The 16,571-nt window shown below is 40.8% G+C and overlaps 1 protein-coding gene across 2 annotated transcripts in view; it reads right to left on the reverse strand.

The window, feature by feature from the left end:
• Positions 1–16,571, reverse strand: part of CFAP99 (cilia and flagella associated protein 99) — a 118,643-nt gene that overhangs the window by 16,136 nt on the left and 85,936 nt on the right. For both annotated transcript variants that reach the window (XM_037898211.2, XM_037898212.2), the window contains 2 exons: positions 14,611–14,762; positions 10,333–10,538 (listed from right to left, as the gene is read on the reverse strand). In XM_037898211.2, coding sequence (XP_037754139.1) covers positions 10,333–10,538; positions 14,611–14,762 — 358 coding nt within the window. The remainder of the gene's footprint in view (positions 1–10,332; positions 10,539–14,610; positions 14,763–16,571) is intronic.

Raw genomic sequence — 16,571 nt, forward strand, 5'->3', positions numbered from 1 at the left:
CTTGTTCTACCTAAACAAGGAGCTTGTTAAACTGGTAAAAGTTACATACCCAGGCCAGAAGCTTGGTTCAGTTACCATAAAGAAATGTTATGGTGCCCAGGCAGGGTTAAAAGCTGCCACCTGAGAATGCCCCTACACAGAGGGCTCCCTACTATGTGGAGCTGGCACAGACAGATGCACGCTGGAGATGAATGCCTGCCTGTGAGGATGGTGTTGCCAAGAGGGCTTCAGCTTTCTTAACCACAGGATGCTGTTCCAGGAAGGAGGACTCCTAAGCAGAGATGGGGTCCACCTATCGAGGAAGGGGAAGAGCATATTTGGATACAGACTGCCTAACCTAGTGAGGAGGGCTTTAAACTAGGTTAGAAGGGGGCAGGTGATCAAAGCCCACAGGTAAGTCAAAAACATGCAGACCTGGGAGAAGGATTGGAATTTGGGGGAGCATGGGCTATTGTAGCAGGGAAAAGGGAGAGAAATGACAGAACTGAGGAGGGAAGGGGAATCAAATCAGTATCTTAGATGTCTGTATACTTGGTGGTGATGGAGGACTTCAACTAGTCAGACATCTGTTGGGAAAATAACACAGCAGGGCACAGATTATCCAACAAGTTCTTGGAATGTATTGGAGACAATTTTTTATTTCAGAAGGTGGAGAAAGCTACTGGGGAGAGGCTTGTCTAGATTTGATTTTGACAAATAGGGAGGAACTGGTTGAGAATTTGAAAGTAGAAGGCAGCTTGGGTGAAAGGGATCATGAAATGATAAAAGTTCATGATTCTAAGGAATGGTAGGGATGGAGAACAGCAAAATTAAGACAATAGATTTCAAGAAGGCAGACTTTAGCAAACTCTGGGAGTTGGTAGGTAAGATCCCATGGGCAGCAAATCTAACGGGAAAAACAACTGAAGACAGTTGGCAGTTTTTCAAAGAGACATTATTAAGGGCACAAGAGCAAACTATCCCACTGCATAGGAAAGATAGGAAGTATAGCAAGAGAACATCCTGGCTTAAGCAGGAGATCTTTGATGACCTAAAAATCAAAAAAGAGTCCTACAAAAAGTGGAAACTAGGTCAAATGACAAACGATGAATATAAACAAAACTATGTCGGCACAAAATTAGAAAGGCCAAGGCACAAAATGAGATCAAACTAGCTAGAGACATAAACGGTAACAAGAAAACATTCTACAAATACATTAGAAGCAAGAGGAAGACCAAGGAGAGGGTAGGCCCTTTACTCATTGAGGGGGGAAAAACAATAACACAATATGTGGAAATGACAGAGATGCTTAAAGACTTCTTTGTTTTGGTTTTCACCAAGAAGGTTGGTAGTGATTGGACATCTAACATAGTGAATGCCAGTTAAAATGACATAGGATCAGAGGCTAAAATTGGGAAAGAACAAGTTAAAAATTACTTAGACAAGTTAGATGTCTTCAAGTCACCAGGGCCTGATGAAATGCATCCTAGAATACACAAGGAGCTGCCTGAGGAGATATCTATCTGAGACATTAGCAATTATCTTTGAAAAGTCATGGAAGACAGGAGAGATTCCAGAAGACAGGAAAAAGGCAAATAAGTGCCCATGTATAAAAAGGGAAATAAGAACAACCTGGGAAATTACAGATCAGTCAGTTTAACTTCTGCACCTGGAAAGATAATGGAGCAAATAATTAAGCAATGAATTTGCAAACATCTAGAAGATAACAAGGTGATAAGTAACAGCATGGATTTGTCAAGAACAAATCTTGTCAAACCAACTTGATAGCTTCTTTGACAGGGTAACAACAAGCCTTGTGGATAGGGGAGAAACAGTAGACTTGGTATATCTTGACTTTAGTAAAGCTTTCGATACTGTCTCACATGACCTTCTCATAAACAAACTAGGGAAATGCAACCTAAAATGGAGCTACTGTAAGGTAGGTGCATAACTGGTTGGAAAACCATTCCCAGAGCATAGTTATCAGTGGTTCACAGTCATGCTGGAAGGGCATAACAAATGGGGTCCTGCAAGGATCAGTTCTGGTTCCAACTCTGTTCAATATCTTCATCAATGATTTAGATAATGGCATAGAGAGTACACTTATAAAGTTTGTGGACAATACCAAACAGGGAGGGGTTGCAAGTGCTTTGGAGGATAGGATTATAATTCAAAATGATCTGGACAAACTGGAGAAATGGTCTGAAGTAAACAGGATGAAATTCAATAAGGACAAATGCAAAGTATTCAACTTAGGAAGGAACAATCAGTTGCACCCATACAAAATGGGAAATGACTGCCCAGGAAGGACTACTGTGGAAAGGGATTTGGGGGTCATAGTGGACCATAAGCTAAATACGAATCAACAATGTAATGCTGCTGCAAAAAAAGCAAACACCATTCGGGGATGTATTAGCAGGAGTGTTGTAAGCAAGACACGAGAAGTAATTCTTCTGCTCTACTCCACTCTGATTAGGCCTCAGTTGGAGTATTGGGTCCAGTTCTGGGTGCCACATTTCAGGAAAGATGTGGACAAGTTGGAGAAAGTCCAAAGAAGAGAAACAAAAATAATTAAAGGTCTAGAAAACATGACCTATGAAGGAAAAATGAAAAAAATTGGCTTTGTTTAGTCTGGAAAAGAGAAGACTGAGGGGGGACATGATAACAGTTTTCAAGTACATAAAAAGTTGTTACAAGGAGGAGGGAGAAAAATTGTTCTTCTTAACCTCTGAGGATAGGACAAGAAGCAATGGGCTTAAATTGTAGCAAGGGAGGTTTAGGTTGGACATTAGGAAAAACTTACTAACTGTCAGGGTGGTTAAGCAGTGGAATAAATTGCCAAGGGAGGTTTTGCAATCTCCATCATTGGGAATTTTTAAGAGTAGGTTAGACAAACACTGGTCAGGGATGTTCTAGATACTATTTAGTCCTGCCATGAATGCAGGGGACTGTACTAGATTACCTCTCGAGGTCCCTTCCAGTCCTATGATATCACCAAGCCTTCTCCCATACCCCTGGGATAGAGAATATGGAAAGTGTATTGGACTATGACTGTTCTCTGCTTATCACTCATATAGAGGCTCTTTAGAAGGAGAGCCATAAGGCTGCTTTAACTTACACCTGGGGCTAGATTGACTCATGCACACCCAAGAGTATGGGGAGCACACAGGTAGCTTAAAGCCACTTTTGCTTTACCTCTCCCTCCTTGCCCTAAATGCAGGAATGGAATAAATGAGAATCAGGCCTCAGCTGTGCAACCTTGTACATGTGTTTTTCCTCTTCAGGGCTTGTCAGCATGGCACCTGGTTTTGTGTGATACCGCCAAATGCAGTAGAACACTCAGAAGGGTATGGACTGTTGGTGTACTCATTTGCATGCCAATAATTGGAACATTCTTCCACTTCACATATCATTGCTGATTTCCAAACTGTGCCAACAATACCAGTGGTTTAAGGAACATAGAATGTGCACCTAGTTAATTTCTCCAGTGTTTGTAAGCATTCATATGGTTGCCTTTGTAATGGATGCCATAGTTTCCAGTCTAGTAAAGCTAAAGGCTGATACCCTAATAATTTATCAGGCTTCACTTTCTGTTTTGTTTGATATAATCAATTATATGCTGGCTTGATATGCTATTTTGTGGTGGTGCCTATCTATCTGAAAATTATATTGAAAGTAACCTGCATGTTCAGGACCCAGTTAGACTGAGTGACACAAACGAAGAGCACATTTTTAAGCAAAGTTTAGTCATCACACCTTAGCTGATTCGTACTAGCTTTTAATATAAGGTGACTTGAGACTAAATGTGCTAAGGACATGTAAGTTCATATTGTACACAGCAGTATCTCATGAATATCAGCTATCTTACTCATTCTTCAATCCCCATAATTAATTAATTCTCTAGAAGCAATCCCCTTTGGTGGGATCCATACAACCTGAGCAATGAATCACACTGACTTGAGATAATGCAGGATTTAGGCTCTGTACAGCAGGATTAACATACAAAGTCAGTAGTTTATTCAGATGAAATGCAAGCTGCAGGAAATTGCCCATCATCTGCAAATAGGTTAGCAGTCATACTATAGTAACAGAAATGCCATCACAGACTTGCACACTATCTGATAATGCTGCTAAGTACATGCCTGGAGAACAATATTCTTGGGACACTTTACCGACACTTGTTGGTCGTGTATGTAGATTCTCCAATCATAGCTCCCTGGCAAAGTCATGTCACATCTAATTTCCCACATAATTATTTAAACTTTAAATATTTTTGAATGTAAGATAAGGTCCCCTTCAAATTAAAGTATCTTTTAATACTGTCATCATGAGCCTGAATAAAACCACTGCCAGCAAACAAGTGTTGTTTCATTGGGGTTCTGCCATCTTTGGCATGGTAGTCTGTTCTAAATAACCTTCCAAACATAGCAGCTAAGAAAACTAATTGAACTTGGCCTTACCTATGGTATTAGAACCATTCTGATCTAAAATAACACAAAGATTGCATTTTAAAGGAATCTTTCATCAATCAAAATGCAGAGGCTACTTATCTATCACAGTAAACGCTTCTTTGAGTAGACAGCATGGAACAACATTCTTGGTAGTAGATGAGCTCTGGAAAGTAGTAACCCTGGGGATTCCTTGCATGCTCCCTCAGAGCACTGAAAATTCAGAGCCAGGAATTTATAAGGAGCAGTGGCCCCAACTCTATTTCAGTTCCATTATTCTTAATCAGAATACACTCTAGAGATACCAGACAGTTGGGCAGGGCAGACCTATGCTGTCAATTGACTTGAACTACAGTTACTAAATAATAGCCTTTCTTTCTCCTTTGAGTATTGACAGCATAGAGTCCCACTCTTTGGGGATTAACTTGCAGTAACAAAGCCAATCAGAGCTAGGACTACAGAGAACTAGTTAAATAATGATTGCAGGGCTGCTCTATGGAACTGAGCATGAGAACTGGAAGCTAAATCAATAAAATGAATTGAACTTCAAGTAGCAGCCTTCTGTACCTCAATGATAGAAACTTCTAAGGCCTTGTCTACACTAAAGGGAAAGTCGATCTAAGCTACGCAATCTGAGTTACGTTAACAGCGTAACTCAAATTGACATAGCTTAGATCTACTTTCTGCGGGGTCCACACTATGCAACATCGATGGGAGACGCACTCCTGTCAACTCCCCTTACTCTTCTCGATCAGGTGGAGTATAGGGGTCGACAGGAGAGCCACTGGCGGTCAATTTAGCGGGTCTTCACTAGACCCACTAAATCTACTGCTGATGCATCAATTGCCACACCGTGGATCCTCCGGTAAGTGTAGACAAGCGCTAGGATATGCAGAAGCAGCTGCTTTGGGCCTGATTGAATCTATATATACACATACAAAATGATGGGGTTTAAATTAGCTGTTACTACTCAAGAAAGATCTTGGAGTCATTGTGGATAGTTCTCTGAAAACGTCCACTCAGTGTGCAGCAGCAGGCAAAAAAGTTAAACAGAATGTTGGAAGTCATTAGGAAAGGGATAGATAAAAAGACAGAAATTATCATATTGCCTCTATATAAATCCATGGCACACCCACATCTTGAATACTACATGCAGATCTGGTTGCCCCATCTCAAAAAAAGATATATTGGAATTGGTAAAGGTACTGAAAAGGGCAACAAAATGATTAGGGGTATGGAATGGCTTCCATATGAGGAGTGATTAATAAGACTGGGACTTTTCAGCTTGGAAAAGAGACGACTAACATGGGATACGATAGAGGTCTGTAAAATCATGAATGGTGTTGAGAAAGTAAATAATGAAGTGTTATTTACTGCTTCTCATAACATAAGAACTAGGGGTCACCAAATGAAATTAATAGGCAGCAGGTTTAAAAGAAATGAAAGGAAGTATTTCTTCACACAACCCACAGTCAACCTGTGAAACTCTTTGCCAGAGGATGTTGTGACGGCCAAGACTATACCAGGGTTCAAAAAAGAACTAGATAAATTAATGGAGGACAGGTCCATCAATGACTATTAGCCAGGATGGACAGGGATGGTGTCTTTAGCCTCCGTTTGCCAGAAGCTGGGAATAGGTGACAGGGGATGGATCACTTGATGATTACCTGTTCTGTTCATTCCCTCTGAAGCACCTGGCATTGGCCACTGTTGGAAGACAGGTTACTGGGCTAGATGGACCTTTGGTCTGACTCAGTATGGCCATACTTATGTTCTTATATCTTAAGACTCTGAGCCACTGACACATGACAAGCTGATACACAAATTAAATATAAGAAGAACTAAAACACCAAGCAAAACCCAAAAGGAAAAGATTAAAGTTAATCAGCAATAAAATAATAGCAACTAGCCATGAGGTCAGGATACAATAAAAAGAAGGAACAAGACACCCATATGTGTTTGTGTGTGCACACATGCATATGTCATGTCTTGCATTGCTTTCCTTTATTTGTAAACCGTTTTAGTTTAGACTTTAAGCTCTCTGGGGCAGGGACCTGCCTTCTGCATGTATGAAGCACCTTCCAGAACTCTGGGCACTATACAATAGTGAATAATAATAAATACAATTTAGACAATCTTTAAGATATTTCTCCTTGATCTATCCCCATGCTATTAGTAACTGAGGTGGATTATGAAAAGATAAAGTTCCCTAACATGTCTTTAACTAAGGCCTTGTCTAACTACAGGGGAAATTTGATCTAAGCTATGCAATTTGAGTTACGTGAATAGTGTAACTCAAATCAACGTAGCTTAGATCTACTTACTATGGGGTCCACACTACACAATGTCAACAGGAGATGCTCTTATGTCAATTCCCCCTACTCTTCTCGAACTGGTGGAGTACAGGAGTTGACAGGAGAGTAATCTGAGACTCGCTAAATCAACCGCAGATGCATCGATCGCTGCTCATTGATCCCCCGGTAAGTGTAGACAAGCTCCAAGATACACAGTCTAGCCTCTCCACATAGAGAATGAGATTTAAGGAAGGATATTGTCAAGTTAGTGTATTGGTTAGGTGGAAATGAGAAACCACTTTAGTTGGCTATCTAGGATCATTCTAATGATATGGAATTGTTTCTGATTAACTAGAAAGTGAGCGTTATGGAGGTAAAGCTGCTTGCTGTTCCAGATACGTTTCAGAGTAGCAGCCATGTTAGTCTGTATTTGCAAAAAGAAAAGGAATACTAGTGGCACCTTAGAGACTAACCAATTTATTTGAGCATAAGCTTTCGTGAGCTACAGCTCACTTCATCGGATGCATTCAGTGGAAAATACAGTGAAGAGATTTATATACACACAGAATATGAAAAAATGGGTGTTATCATACACATTGTAAGGATCACTTAAGATGAGCTATTACCAGCACGAGAACGAGGGCTGGGGGGGGGGAACCTTTTGTAGTGATAATCAAGGTGGGCCATTTCCAGCAGTTAACAAGAACGTCCGAGGAGCAGTGGGGGATGGGGAAATAAACATGGGGAAATAGTTTTACTTTATGTAATGACACATCCACTCCCAGTCTCTATTCAAGCCTAAGTTAATTGTATCCAGTTTGCAAATTAATTCCAATTCAGCAGTCTCTCGTTGGAGTCTGTTTTTGAAGTCTTTTTGTTGTAATATTGTGACCTTTAGGTCTGAAATCGAGTGACCAGAGAGATTGAAGTGTTCTCCGACTGGTTTATGAATGTTATAATTCTTGACATCTGATTTGTGTCCATTTATTCTTTTACGTAGAGACTGTCCAGTTTGACCAATGTACATGGCAGAGGGGCATTGCCGACACATGATGGCATATATCACATTGGTAGATGTGCAGGTGAACAAGCCTCTGATAGTGTGGCTGATGTGATTAGGCCCTAGGAAGGTGTCCCCTGAATAGATATGTGGACACAGTTGGCAACGGGCTTTGTTGCAAGGATAGGTTCCTGAGTTAGTGGTTCTGTTGTGTGGTGTGTGGTTGCTGGTGAGTATTTGCTTCAGGTTGGGGGGCTGTCTGTGAGCAAGGACTGGCCTGTCTCCCAAGATTTGTGAGAGTGATGGGTCGTCCTTCAGGATAGGTTGTAGATCTTTGATGATGCGTTGGAGAGGTTTTAGTTGGGGGCTGAAGGTGACGGCTAGTGGCGTTCTGTTATTATCTTTGTTGGGCCTGTCCTGTAGGAGGTGACTTCTGGGTACTCTTCTGGCTCTGTCAATTTGTTTCTTCACTTCAGCAGGTGGGTATTGTAGTTGTAAGAATGCTTGATAGAGATCTTGTAGGTGTTTGTCTCTGTCTGAGGGGTTGGAGCAAATGCGGTTGTATCATAGAGCTTGGCTGTAGACGATGGATCGTGTGGTATGGTCTGGGTGAAAGCTGGAGGCATGTAGTTAGGAATAGCGGTCAGTAGGTTTCCGGAATAGGGTGGTGTTTATGTGACCATCGCTTATTAGCACCATAGTGTCCAGGAAGTGGATCTCTTGTGTGGACTGGTACAGGCTGAGGTTGATGTTGCGATGGAAATTGTTGAAATCATGGTGGAATTCCTCAAGGGCTTCTTTTCCATGGGTCCAGAAGATGAAGATGTCATCAATGTAGCGCAAGTAGAGTAGGGGCATTAGGGGACGAGAGCCGAGGAAGTGTTGTTCTAAGTCAGCCATAAAAAAGTTGGCATACCGTGGGGCCATGCGGGTACCCATAGCAGTGCCGCTGATTTGAAGGTATACATTGTCCCCAAATGTGAAATAGTTATGGGTGAGGACAAAGTCACAAAGTTCAGCCACCAGGATTGCCGTGACATTATCGGGGATACTGTTCCTGACGGCTTGTTCCTTACAGTGTGTATGATAACACCCATTTTTTCATGTTCTGTGTGTATATAAATCTCCTCACTGTATTTTCCACTGAATGCATCCGATGAAGTGAGCTGTAGCTCATGAAAGCTTATGCTCAAATAAATTGGTTAGTCTCTAAGGTGCCACTAGTACTCCTTTTCTTGTTCCAGATACGTGATTTTGTGTCTGAATATTTGGTACTCAGAATCTAGTCACAACGAAGAGCCTATACCAATATGCTAAGGATACTTTACATCTTTAAATTCAAATTTAGTAGATTTGTATGATGTATATTAAGTAGGGCTGTCAAGTGATTAAAAAAATTGCTATTAATCATGATTAATCGTGTGATTAACTGCACTGTTAAACAATAATAGAAAACCATTTATTTAAATATTTTTGGATGTTTTCTACATTTTCAGATATACTGATTTCAATTACAACACAGAATACAAAGTGTACATTCTCCACACCTCATCCCTCTCAGATTTTGGAAGGCATTTCAATTCTTAAATCTTGGGTAGAGTGCTATATCTTTTCTAAGAAATCTCACATTGGTATCTTTGCATTTTGGCAAATCTGCTGTGAAAGTGTTCTTAAAATGAACATGTGCTGGGTCATCATCTAAGACTGCTATAACATGAAATATATGGCAGAATGCAGGTAAAACAGAACAGAAGACATACAATTCTCCCCCAAGGAGTTCAGTCACAAATGTAATTAACACATTATTTTTTTAACGAGCGTCATTAGCATGGAAGCATGTCCTCTGGAATGGTGACCGAAGCATGAAGGGGCGTATGAATGTTTAGCATAACTGGCACATAAATACCTTGCAATGCCGACTACAAAAGTGCCATGCGAATGCCTGTTCTCACTTTCAGGTGACATTGTAAATAAGAAGCAGGCAGCAGTATCTCCCATAAATGTAAACAAAGTTGTTTGTCTTAGTGATTGGCTGAACAAGAAGTGGGACCGAGTGGGCTTATAAGCGCTGAAGTTTTACATTGTTTTGATTTTGAGTGCAGCTATGTAACAAAAAAAAAAATCTACATTTGTAAGTTATACTTTCACGATAAAGAGATTGCACTACAGTACTTATATGAGGTGAATTGAAAAATACTATTTCTTTTATTTATCATTTTTACAGTGCAAATATTTGTAATAAAAAAATATAAAGTGAGCACTGTACACTTTGTATTCTATATTGTAACAGAAATCAATATATTTGAAATTGTAGAAAAACATCCAAAAATATTCAATACATTTCAATTGGTATTCTATTCTAATTTAATGAATTGCAATTAATTTTTTTAATCGCAGTTAAGTTTTTCTGAGTTAATCACGTGACTTAATTGCAAGTAATCAAGAGCCCTAATTTGAACAGCAAGATTGAAATCGTGCCCATATTGAAGACAATCGCAGAACTCCTAATAAATGGAGTCAGGATTTCACCCCAAATCTTTCATTCCTGCAAACAACAAGATATTAGCAATGATGTAATATTCTAAACATCTCTATGTTATTTTAAACTAACTTTAATGCAGCTGCTCTTCCAAGTGCTGCTCTGAACACGGAAATCTGCTCCAGTTTGTCTAGAAGTTGTTGTTCCTTGGCTTGTTTTTCATGTATTATCTGGTCTCTCTTCTCCTCCTCTGCCTTCTTCTGTGCTTCTTTCAGTAAAGCTAGGCGTTCACGCAGTTCCACTATTGACATTTCACCACTGAAGCCATAGCCAGCAGTCTACAGAAATAGAAATCAGTGAGTGGAAAGAGACTATATTGATCATGTTTCAGCTCACATTGACGTCACTGGGAGTTTTGACTTTAATTAAGCAGGATTTGGCCTTAACTTATTTACAAGCTACTTTCTGTGGCATAGAAATCATTTTCAGAGATGTATCATAGTACATGAGGCTAAGATGTGACAATACAACTTTTCACAGAAGAAATCTCATCTAGGAAACAAACTGAACTAACCACAAATATAAAAGCCCAATTTTATCTGACCAGAAATGATTCTAGATAACACAAAATCCAGTTTTAATAGGAAGTTTAAAAGTTAACAGCATCATTTTAAATTTGGAAAACTGTGAAGTCTGTAAAACCAGAAGGGAATATACATTCAAAAATAAATACTGAGATAATTTGTTTGCTAGTATCTGTTTTTCCACTTGGGTGGAAGAGTAATCTAGCTGCAGATTATGGGCCAGATCCTGTGAAATATTGAGCACCTGCATTTAACTGCTGAGGTTAATAGGGGTTAACTGCTCTGCACCTGGCAAGATCAGACCCTTAATGTCCATGGCCAACATTTTAAAATCTGAGTGCCTAAAGTTTGGCACTGAATTCTGGATTTAGGAGCCCAAAGAGAAGCAGCCAGAGTTTCAAGGGTGCTGAGAAACCACAACCCTCATTGAAGTAAATTTTCTGTAGTATCTGGCTGGTGAATCTTGCCCATATGCTCAGGGTTTAGCTGATCACCATATTTGGGGTTGGGAAGGAATTTTCCTCCAGGGCAGATTGGAAGAGGCCCTGGAGGTTTTTCGCCTTCCTCTGTAGCATGGGGCACGGGTCACTTGCTGGAGGATTCTCTGCTCCTTGAAGTCTTTAAACCACGATTTGAGGACTTCAATAGCTCAGACATAGGTGAGAGGTTTTTCATAGGAGTGGTGGGTGAAATTCTGTGGCTTGCGTTGTGCAGGAGGTCAGACTAGATGTTCATAATGGTCCCTTCTGACCTAAATATCTATGAATCTATGAAAATGGGAGCTGCAGGTAGTCAGCACCTCAGAAAGTCAGGACACTTCTAAACAGAAGTTTAGGGGCTTGACATTTTTAGCCCACTACCAAAGCCATATATAAGCAGTAAAATTATCTGCTGTGAAGGAATAGGACCCCTTCCACATATTTACAGGATCACCCCAGTTATTGTACCTCACAGACCTCTGAAATACAAACATCAAAATTATGTAATCATCACACTGAGCTTCTAAGCAATCTCTCTTCCAAAAGGACATTGCTGGGTCTCAACACCATGTGCATCAGTACCTCCACCCTGTATCAATGCAATGCATGCTGGAGGGTGCATATATAGACACAAATACTGGGCTTCTGAGTAGTTTCCTTTCCAAAACTGCATCAGTTTCACATCAAAAAATGACTATTTTTGTCTATCCTGATGCATTTTAATTTTCACATTTCAAGATGCATATCCTTGAACTATCCCCTCATCTACTGTTTGACCCAGTCAGTACATTGCTGCAGAGCTGTAACACATGAAGTGAAAGGGAAATGCATTAGTACAGGATGGAGATTCTGGTGGTGGTGTGTGAAAACTTAGTAGGGAAACTGTGCAATGTCCTTTTTTGGAAGAGGATTTGCTTAGAAGCCCAATGTGGTGACTGAGTTTCAGAAATCTTTGAGGGATGGTCCTGGGAATATATGAAGGGGCTCCTTTTCCTGCACAATAGATAACACTGCTGTTCATGTAACTGGAGTGCCACCAAGTGGATAGCTGGGGACATTAAAGATTATGAAAGTAAGTGAGAATTTCATGGACTCAAATTCTATTTCATCTAGTTTGAAAGTGTATTTTTACAAAAGAGAAATGCAGGTCAAGCAAGTAAAATGTACTAACTGAAATCGGAGTCACATCTTAAGCACTACTAGGAAATTATAATGTAAACTTGAGAGTTCTCATACCTTTCTTTATCTGGTTGTAATTTGAATGACCAGCTCACTTTTACCAAACTTACATTTAGCAAGGGCTTCCCTTTGGCTTGATTTGGAATGAGTATTTCAAGTATGACTTCAAATGTGTTGTGTTCACTTGCTATTTGAATCTCCTCTCAGGAATGAGTTAGGTAGGAAACCACATTTAAAGCCAAATACTGCCCTTGGATACAAATGGGAACAATGGGAGCTGTATGTGAGGAGCTGACTGCAAAATTTTGCCCACTGTCAATGGCAATGAAATGAACTCGGCCTATAAATGAGAAAGTACCGGAATTCCCATCCCTTTCATTTTAATGAACCAGACAATGAGTGCTGCTCCACAGCAGCGTGTGTGATTGAGAGAGCTCTGTAATTCCAAGCCCTGACTACATTAAAGAACGGTGCCATTGCACCACTGCTGCTCAGACTGGTTCAGTCATAAAAGTGCAAGTTGCAATGTGAACACACAAGAGAGCCTGTTCAGGGTCCACAAAGTGCACTGCGTGCATTCACAGCACTCCCTGTGAGCACTGCAGAGCTTGTGGATTGTTGAGTCTTTCCCACATCCCCAGGGAATAGGTATATAACCTCTGAGACATAATGTCTATTTGTAGTTGTTCACATTTTTGGCTTGCTCCATTGTCTGCTTTAAATAGCTTCATCCCATGTGAAGGTCTGTATATGCACTGTGAAGAGCAGGGTCTATGCTCTAGGTGGATACCGCCTTTGGTTGATAGTGCTCCAAGGGAGAAGGAAGTTGACTTTATTCTTTTTTTCTTCAGTTATTCATTTTTTTTTCAGATAAATTGGGTTTCTCTATTGTTTTTTTCTGTTCTTATTTTGTTAGGTTTATACTTTGCTTTGTAGCTGATCCCAGTTTCATTCTCTTGTGTTTCCCTTTAAGGTCCCAAGTGACACTGTCCAGCCAGTCCTCCCTTCTTCTCCTCACTACTAATGCAGTGTCCCCCACAGGGAATTAATAGCTTCTTTGGGAAGCAGGGGGTAGGGAAATGGGATGGGGCAGAAGGGACAAAAGTGGATTTTGGAGAAGTATGGCGAGGTAATATGGTGGATTTGTTTGGGGATCTGAGGAGATAGTGAGGGGTAACTAGGCTACTAATGACTCAGGTCTGTTTTCTGCTTTTAGATATCAGGAGTTTGGAAGATACTGCTAAAGGAGCATATGGACTGCTGCACCAGCAACGCCCTCTCCATGGAAAGAACAGCATCTCTCTGTTGGTTTCTGCTAACTAACCATTAAGGATTTTTTTCTTTTTCTTTTTCAGCTGAATTCCCATGGAAGAAAGGAAAAACTAAAAGAGAGCAGTTCTGATCGTTTACAAGTGTTAGTCAACTTTTATTTTGCTTTATCTTTTTGTTTTGTTATGCTGCTCTGGGTATATGGGGAAGGGGCAAGGGAGGAAGACGAGATCCTGGGCAGAGTTGAGACCAGTCAAGTTTTGCATCAGGTGCTTTTGGGCCCGTAGGCAGCCAGTAGGTGGCTGGCTTGAGAGGCTGCAGAGCCAATTGCTAATGTTGTCACTGAAGGGTGGGTGGGAGCATTGTGGGATTGTGCTAGGAGGACTAATTGCACCAATGCAATTGCCACGCTTGTGTTTCCTGTCCAGAGACACAGTATAGGAGGCATAGCTTTACTCAGAGTCAGTGTAGTCACTGCAGTGGTATGAACACCTCTACATCATTCCAAGCTCTATGTGTGGATATGAGAGCTCCAAGTATTGACAAAACGGTTACTGTGAAGGTAGAGCAATCTAGGGGCTCTACTTGGCAATGTCTTAAGAGACATGTTATAGGATGAAATCCTGGCACTACTGGACTTAATGGCAAAATTCCCATTGACTTCAATGGGGTTTAGGATTTGATCTGTGCTCGTGATGTTTTCTCTTATAAAGTGTTCATTTTATAAACTCTGGGGAAATTCAGGTTCAGATTTAATTTTTCAATCCAAGCTGCATGTCTTGGGCTCATCTCTAATTGCATGTATCCAACATGCAATATTTTTGTATGCAGTATAATTCACGTCTGTGTGAAAGGTAAACATACCTCTAAAACAGTTATTTTTTTCCTTATGAACTTACCTGGGTTAAGTCAACAAACTTGTTCCTAAAGAGTGGCAGAGATTCTATAGCTCTTATCTGTTGAATCAATTCATATCTTTTCCTAATCTTCTCTTCCTCTTCTTCCAGAGCTTGACGAAGAAGTTCTCGGCTCTCCTCAGACACTTCCTGAACTGAGAGAAAACAAATAACCCATGTTAGCTGCATGTCGGATGCTGCAATACATCTGGAGATGAATTCTTGTACATGTGTGAATAATGACTAATACTGATCTGAATATACTTCAGGTTGTTACCCTGCCCTGGTAGGAAGGATGATGAGAGAGACTAATAATTACTTTCCATCTCTAATATCTGTGATTCTATGAGACTTACAGACACAGAACTGAAATATAAAGCAGTTTATACTTACAGTTGACACAATTAGTATTTAGTAATTTATTTTCTAGTTTAGACTCGAGACCAAAAAAAATAGGAAAATGCGTAGTTTAATTTACTTAAAGTACAGACTCTGTCTAGCATCAAATATTCATAGCTTTCCAAGCTGTATGTACTCTGGAAAGCTATGGATTCTGGCTCATTGCCAGACTCACCTATCTAGGAAAAAGACTGGCTTACTCAGTGTAACCCAGGAACCTCTTGGTGCCAACTGGCAGCGGGCACAGGGGGCGCATAGAGTTTTACAGGGATCTCCTGGGTCAGATATATGCACATTAAGTTTACCAAAGGGTGGCATGTGAAGCCTCTACCAGGAGCCAAATAATCATTGCAAAATGTAATGTAATTATGTACAGATAATGTTTAAGAAATTATGTTCTTAAGGTATGTGAGTTAAGGCAGGTCACCAGAAAGTGATAAACGTGCTGCTGTCAGGTAGGAGGGAAGAGATGTTTCTCTCTTTCTCTGGCTGGTCATGTGTGTATTGTCACTTTCACAATGGAGGCCTATCTACAGTCTGAGCTCAATGCTAATCAAGAGATTGTGAAATTGACAAGCAAGAGGCACGCAGGAGACTGTCCTATTTATGAGTAAAGACAAAGATAACTAGGGGTACAGGGGAACATCCTCGGATCTTTTCCACCGAGGAGGCAAGCTGACAGCACGACTCGTCTCATGAAGGGAAGACCGCAGCCAAGCCTGGCTGTAATATGCTGGAAGGATTTTGGGTGAGCTTTGACCTATAAGGCATGACAGTAACTAGTTAAGTAAGTCTAGGTTCTAAAATGTGTTTTTATTTTATATGAAACCATTTGTCTCCAATATTTATACTTGCAATCACTTGAATCTTTGTTAAACAGACTTTAACTATAAACTTCCCTACGTGCTGAGTGTTAAAGTAGAGCAGTAATGTGAGGTGTATCTGGTAAGCTGGGGCGTGGTGTTGCTTTGGGAGCAGTGAATCTGTGAATACTGTGAGTGTCCAAAAGACTAGAGGCTGGACACTCCAGGGGGACTCTCCAAGGGCTTATGGTTGGAGTATGCCTATTGCTAACCTACAGAAGGACAGCAGGGCCTGTGTAGGCTGAGAGGGGAATGCTTGTGTTGCCCTTGGCCAGTGGAGTTGGGGAGCTGACCCACAGCAGGCACAGACAAGGTTTCCTCACATGAACAGCAGGTGGTAGCGAGGTACCTCACAGCCCTGGGGACCCTTGGGAAGCATCACACTCAGAAGCTAAAAACAAGAATTAAAATCTGAATGACAGAGGTGTGACCCTATCCAGGCAGAGGAGAACTTGTGCATTTGAGGGCTCATCCTCTGCACTCTATACTTCTCAAGGCTAGAGACTGCCTATTCCTTCACTAGGTATTAGTGCAGTCCTATAATGGAGTAAGTACCATGCATATCTTTGGATGGAGGAAGAGACCAGATTCATGACCACCATTAAGTCATCTGGGCTAAAATATAAACTGGAACGTCCCCTTGGAGAATTGTGGAAAGCCAGCAACACCCACTCTCCACTCCAATCACTGCTCTGCTTTTTC

Source organism: Chelonia mydas, chromosome 4 (genome assembly GCF_015237465.2).
Source record: "Chelonia mydas isolate rCheMyd1 chromosome 4, rCheMyd1.pri.v2, whole genome shotgun sequence".
Classification (NCBI taxonomy): Eukaryota; Metazoa; Chordata; order Testudines; family Cheloniidae; genus Chelonia; species Chelonia mydas.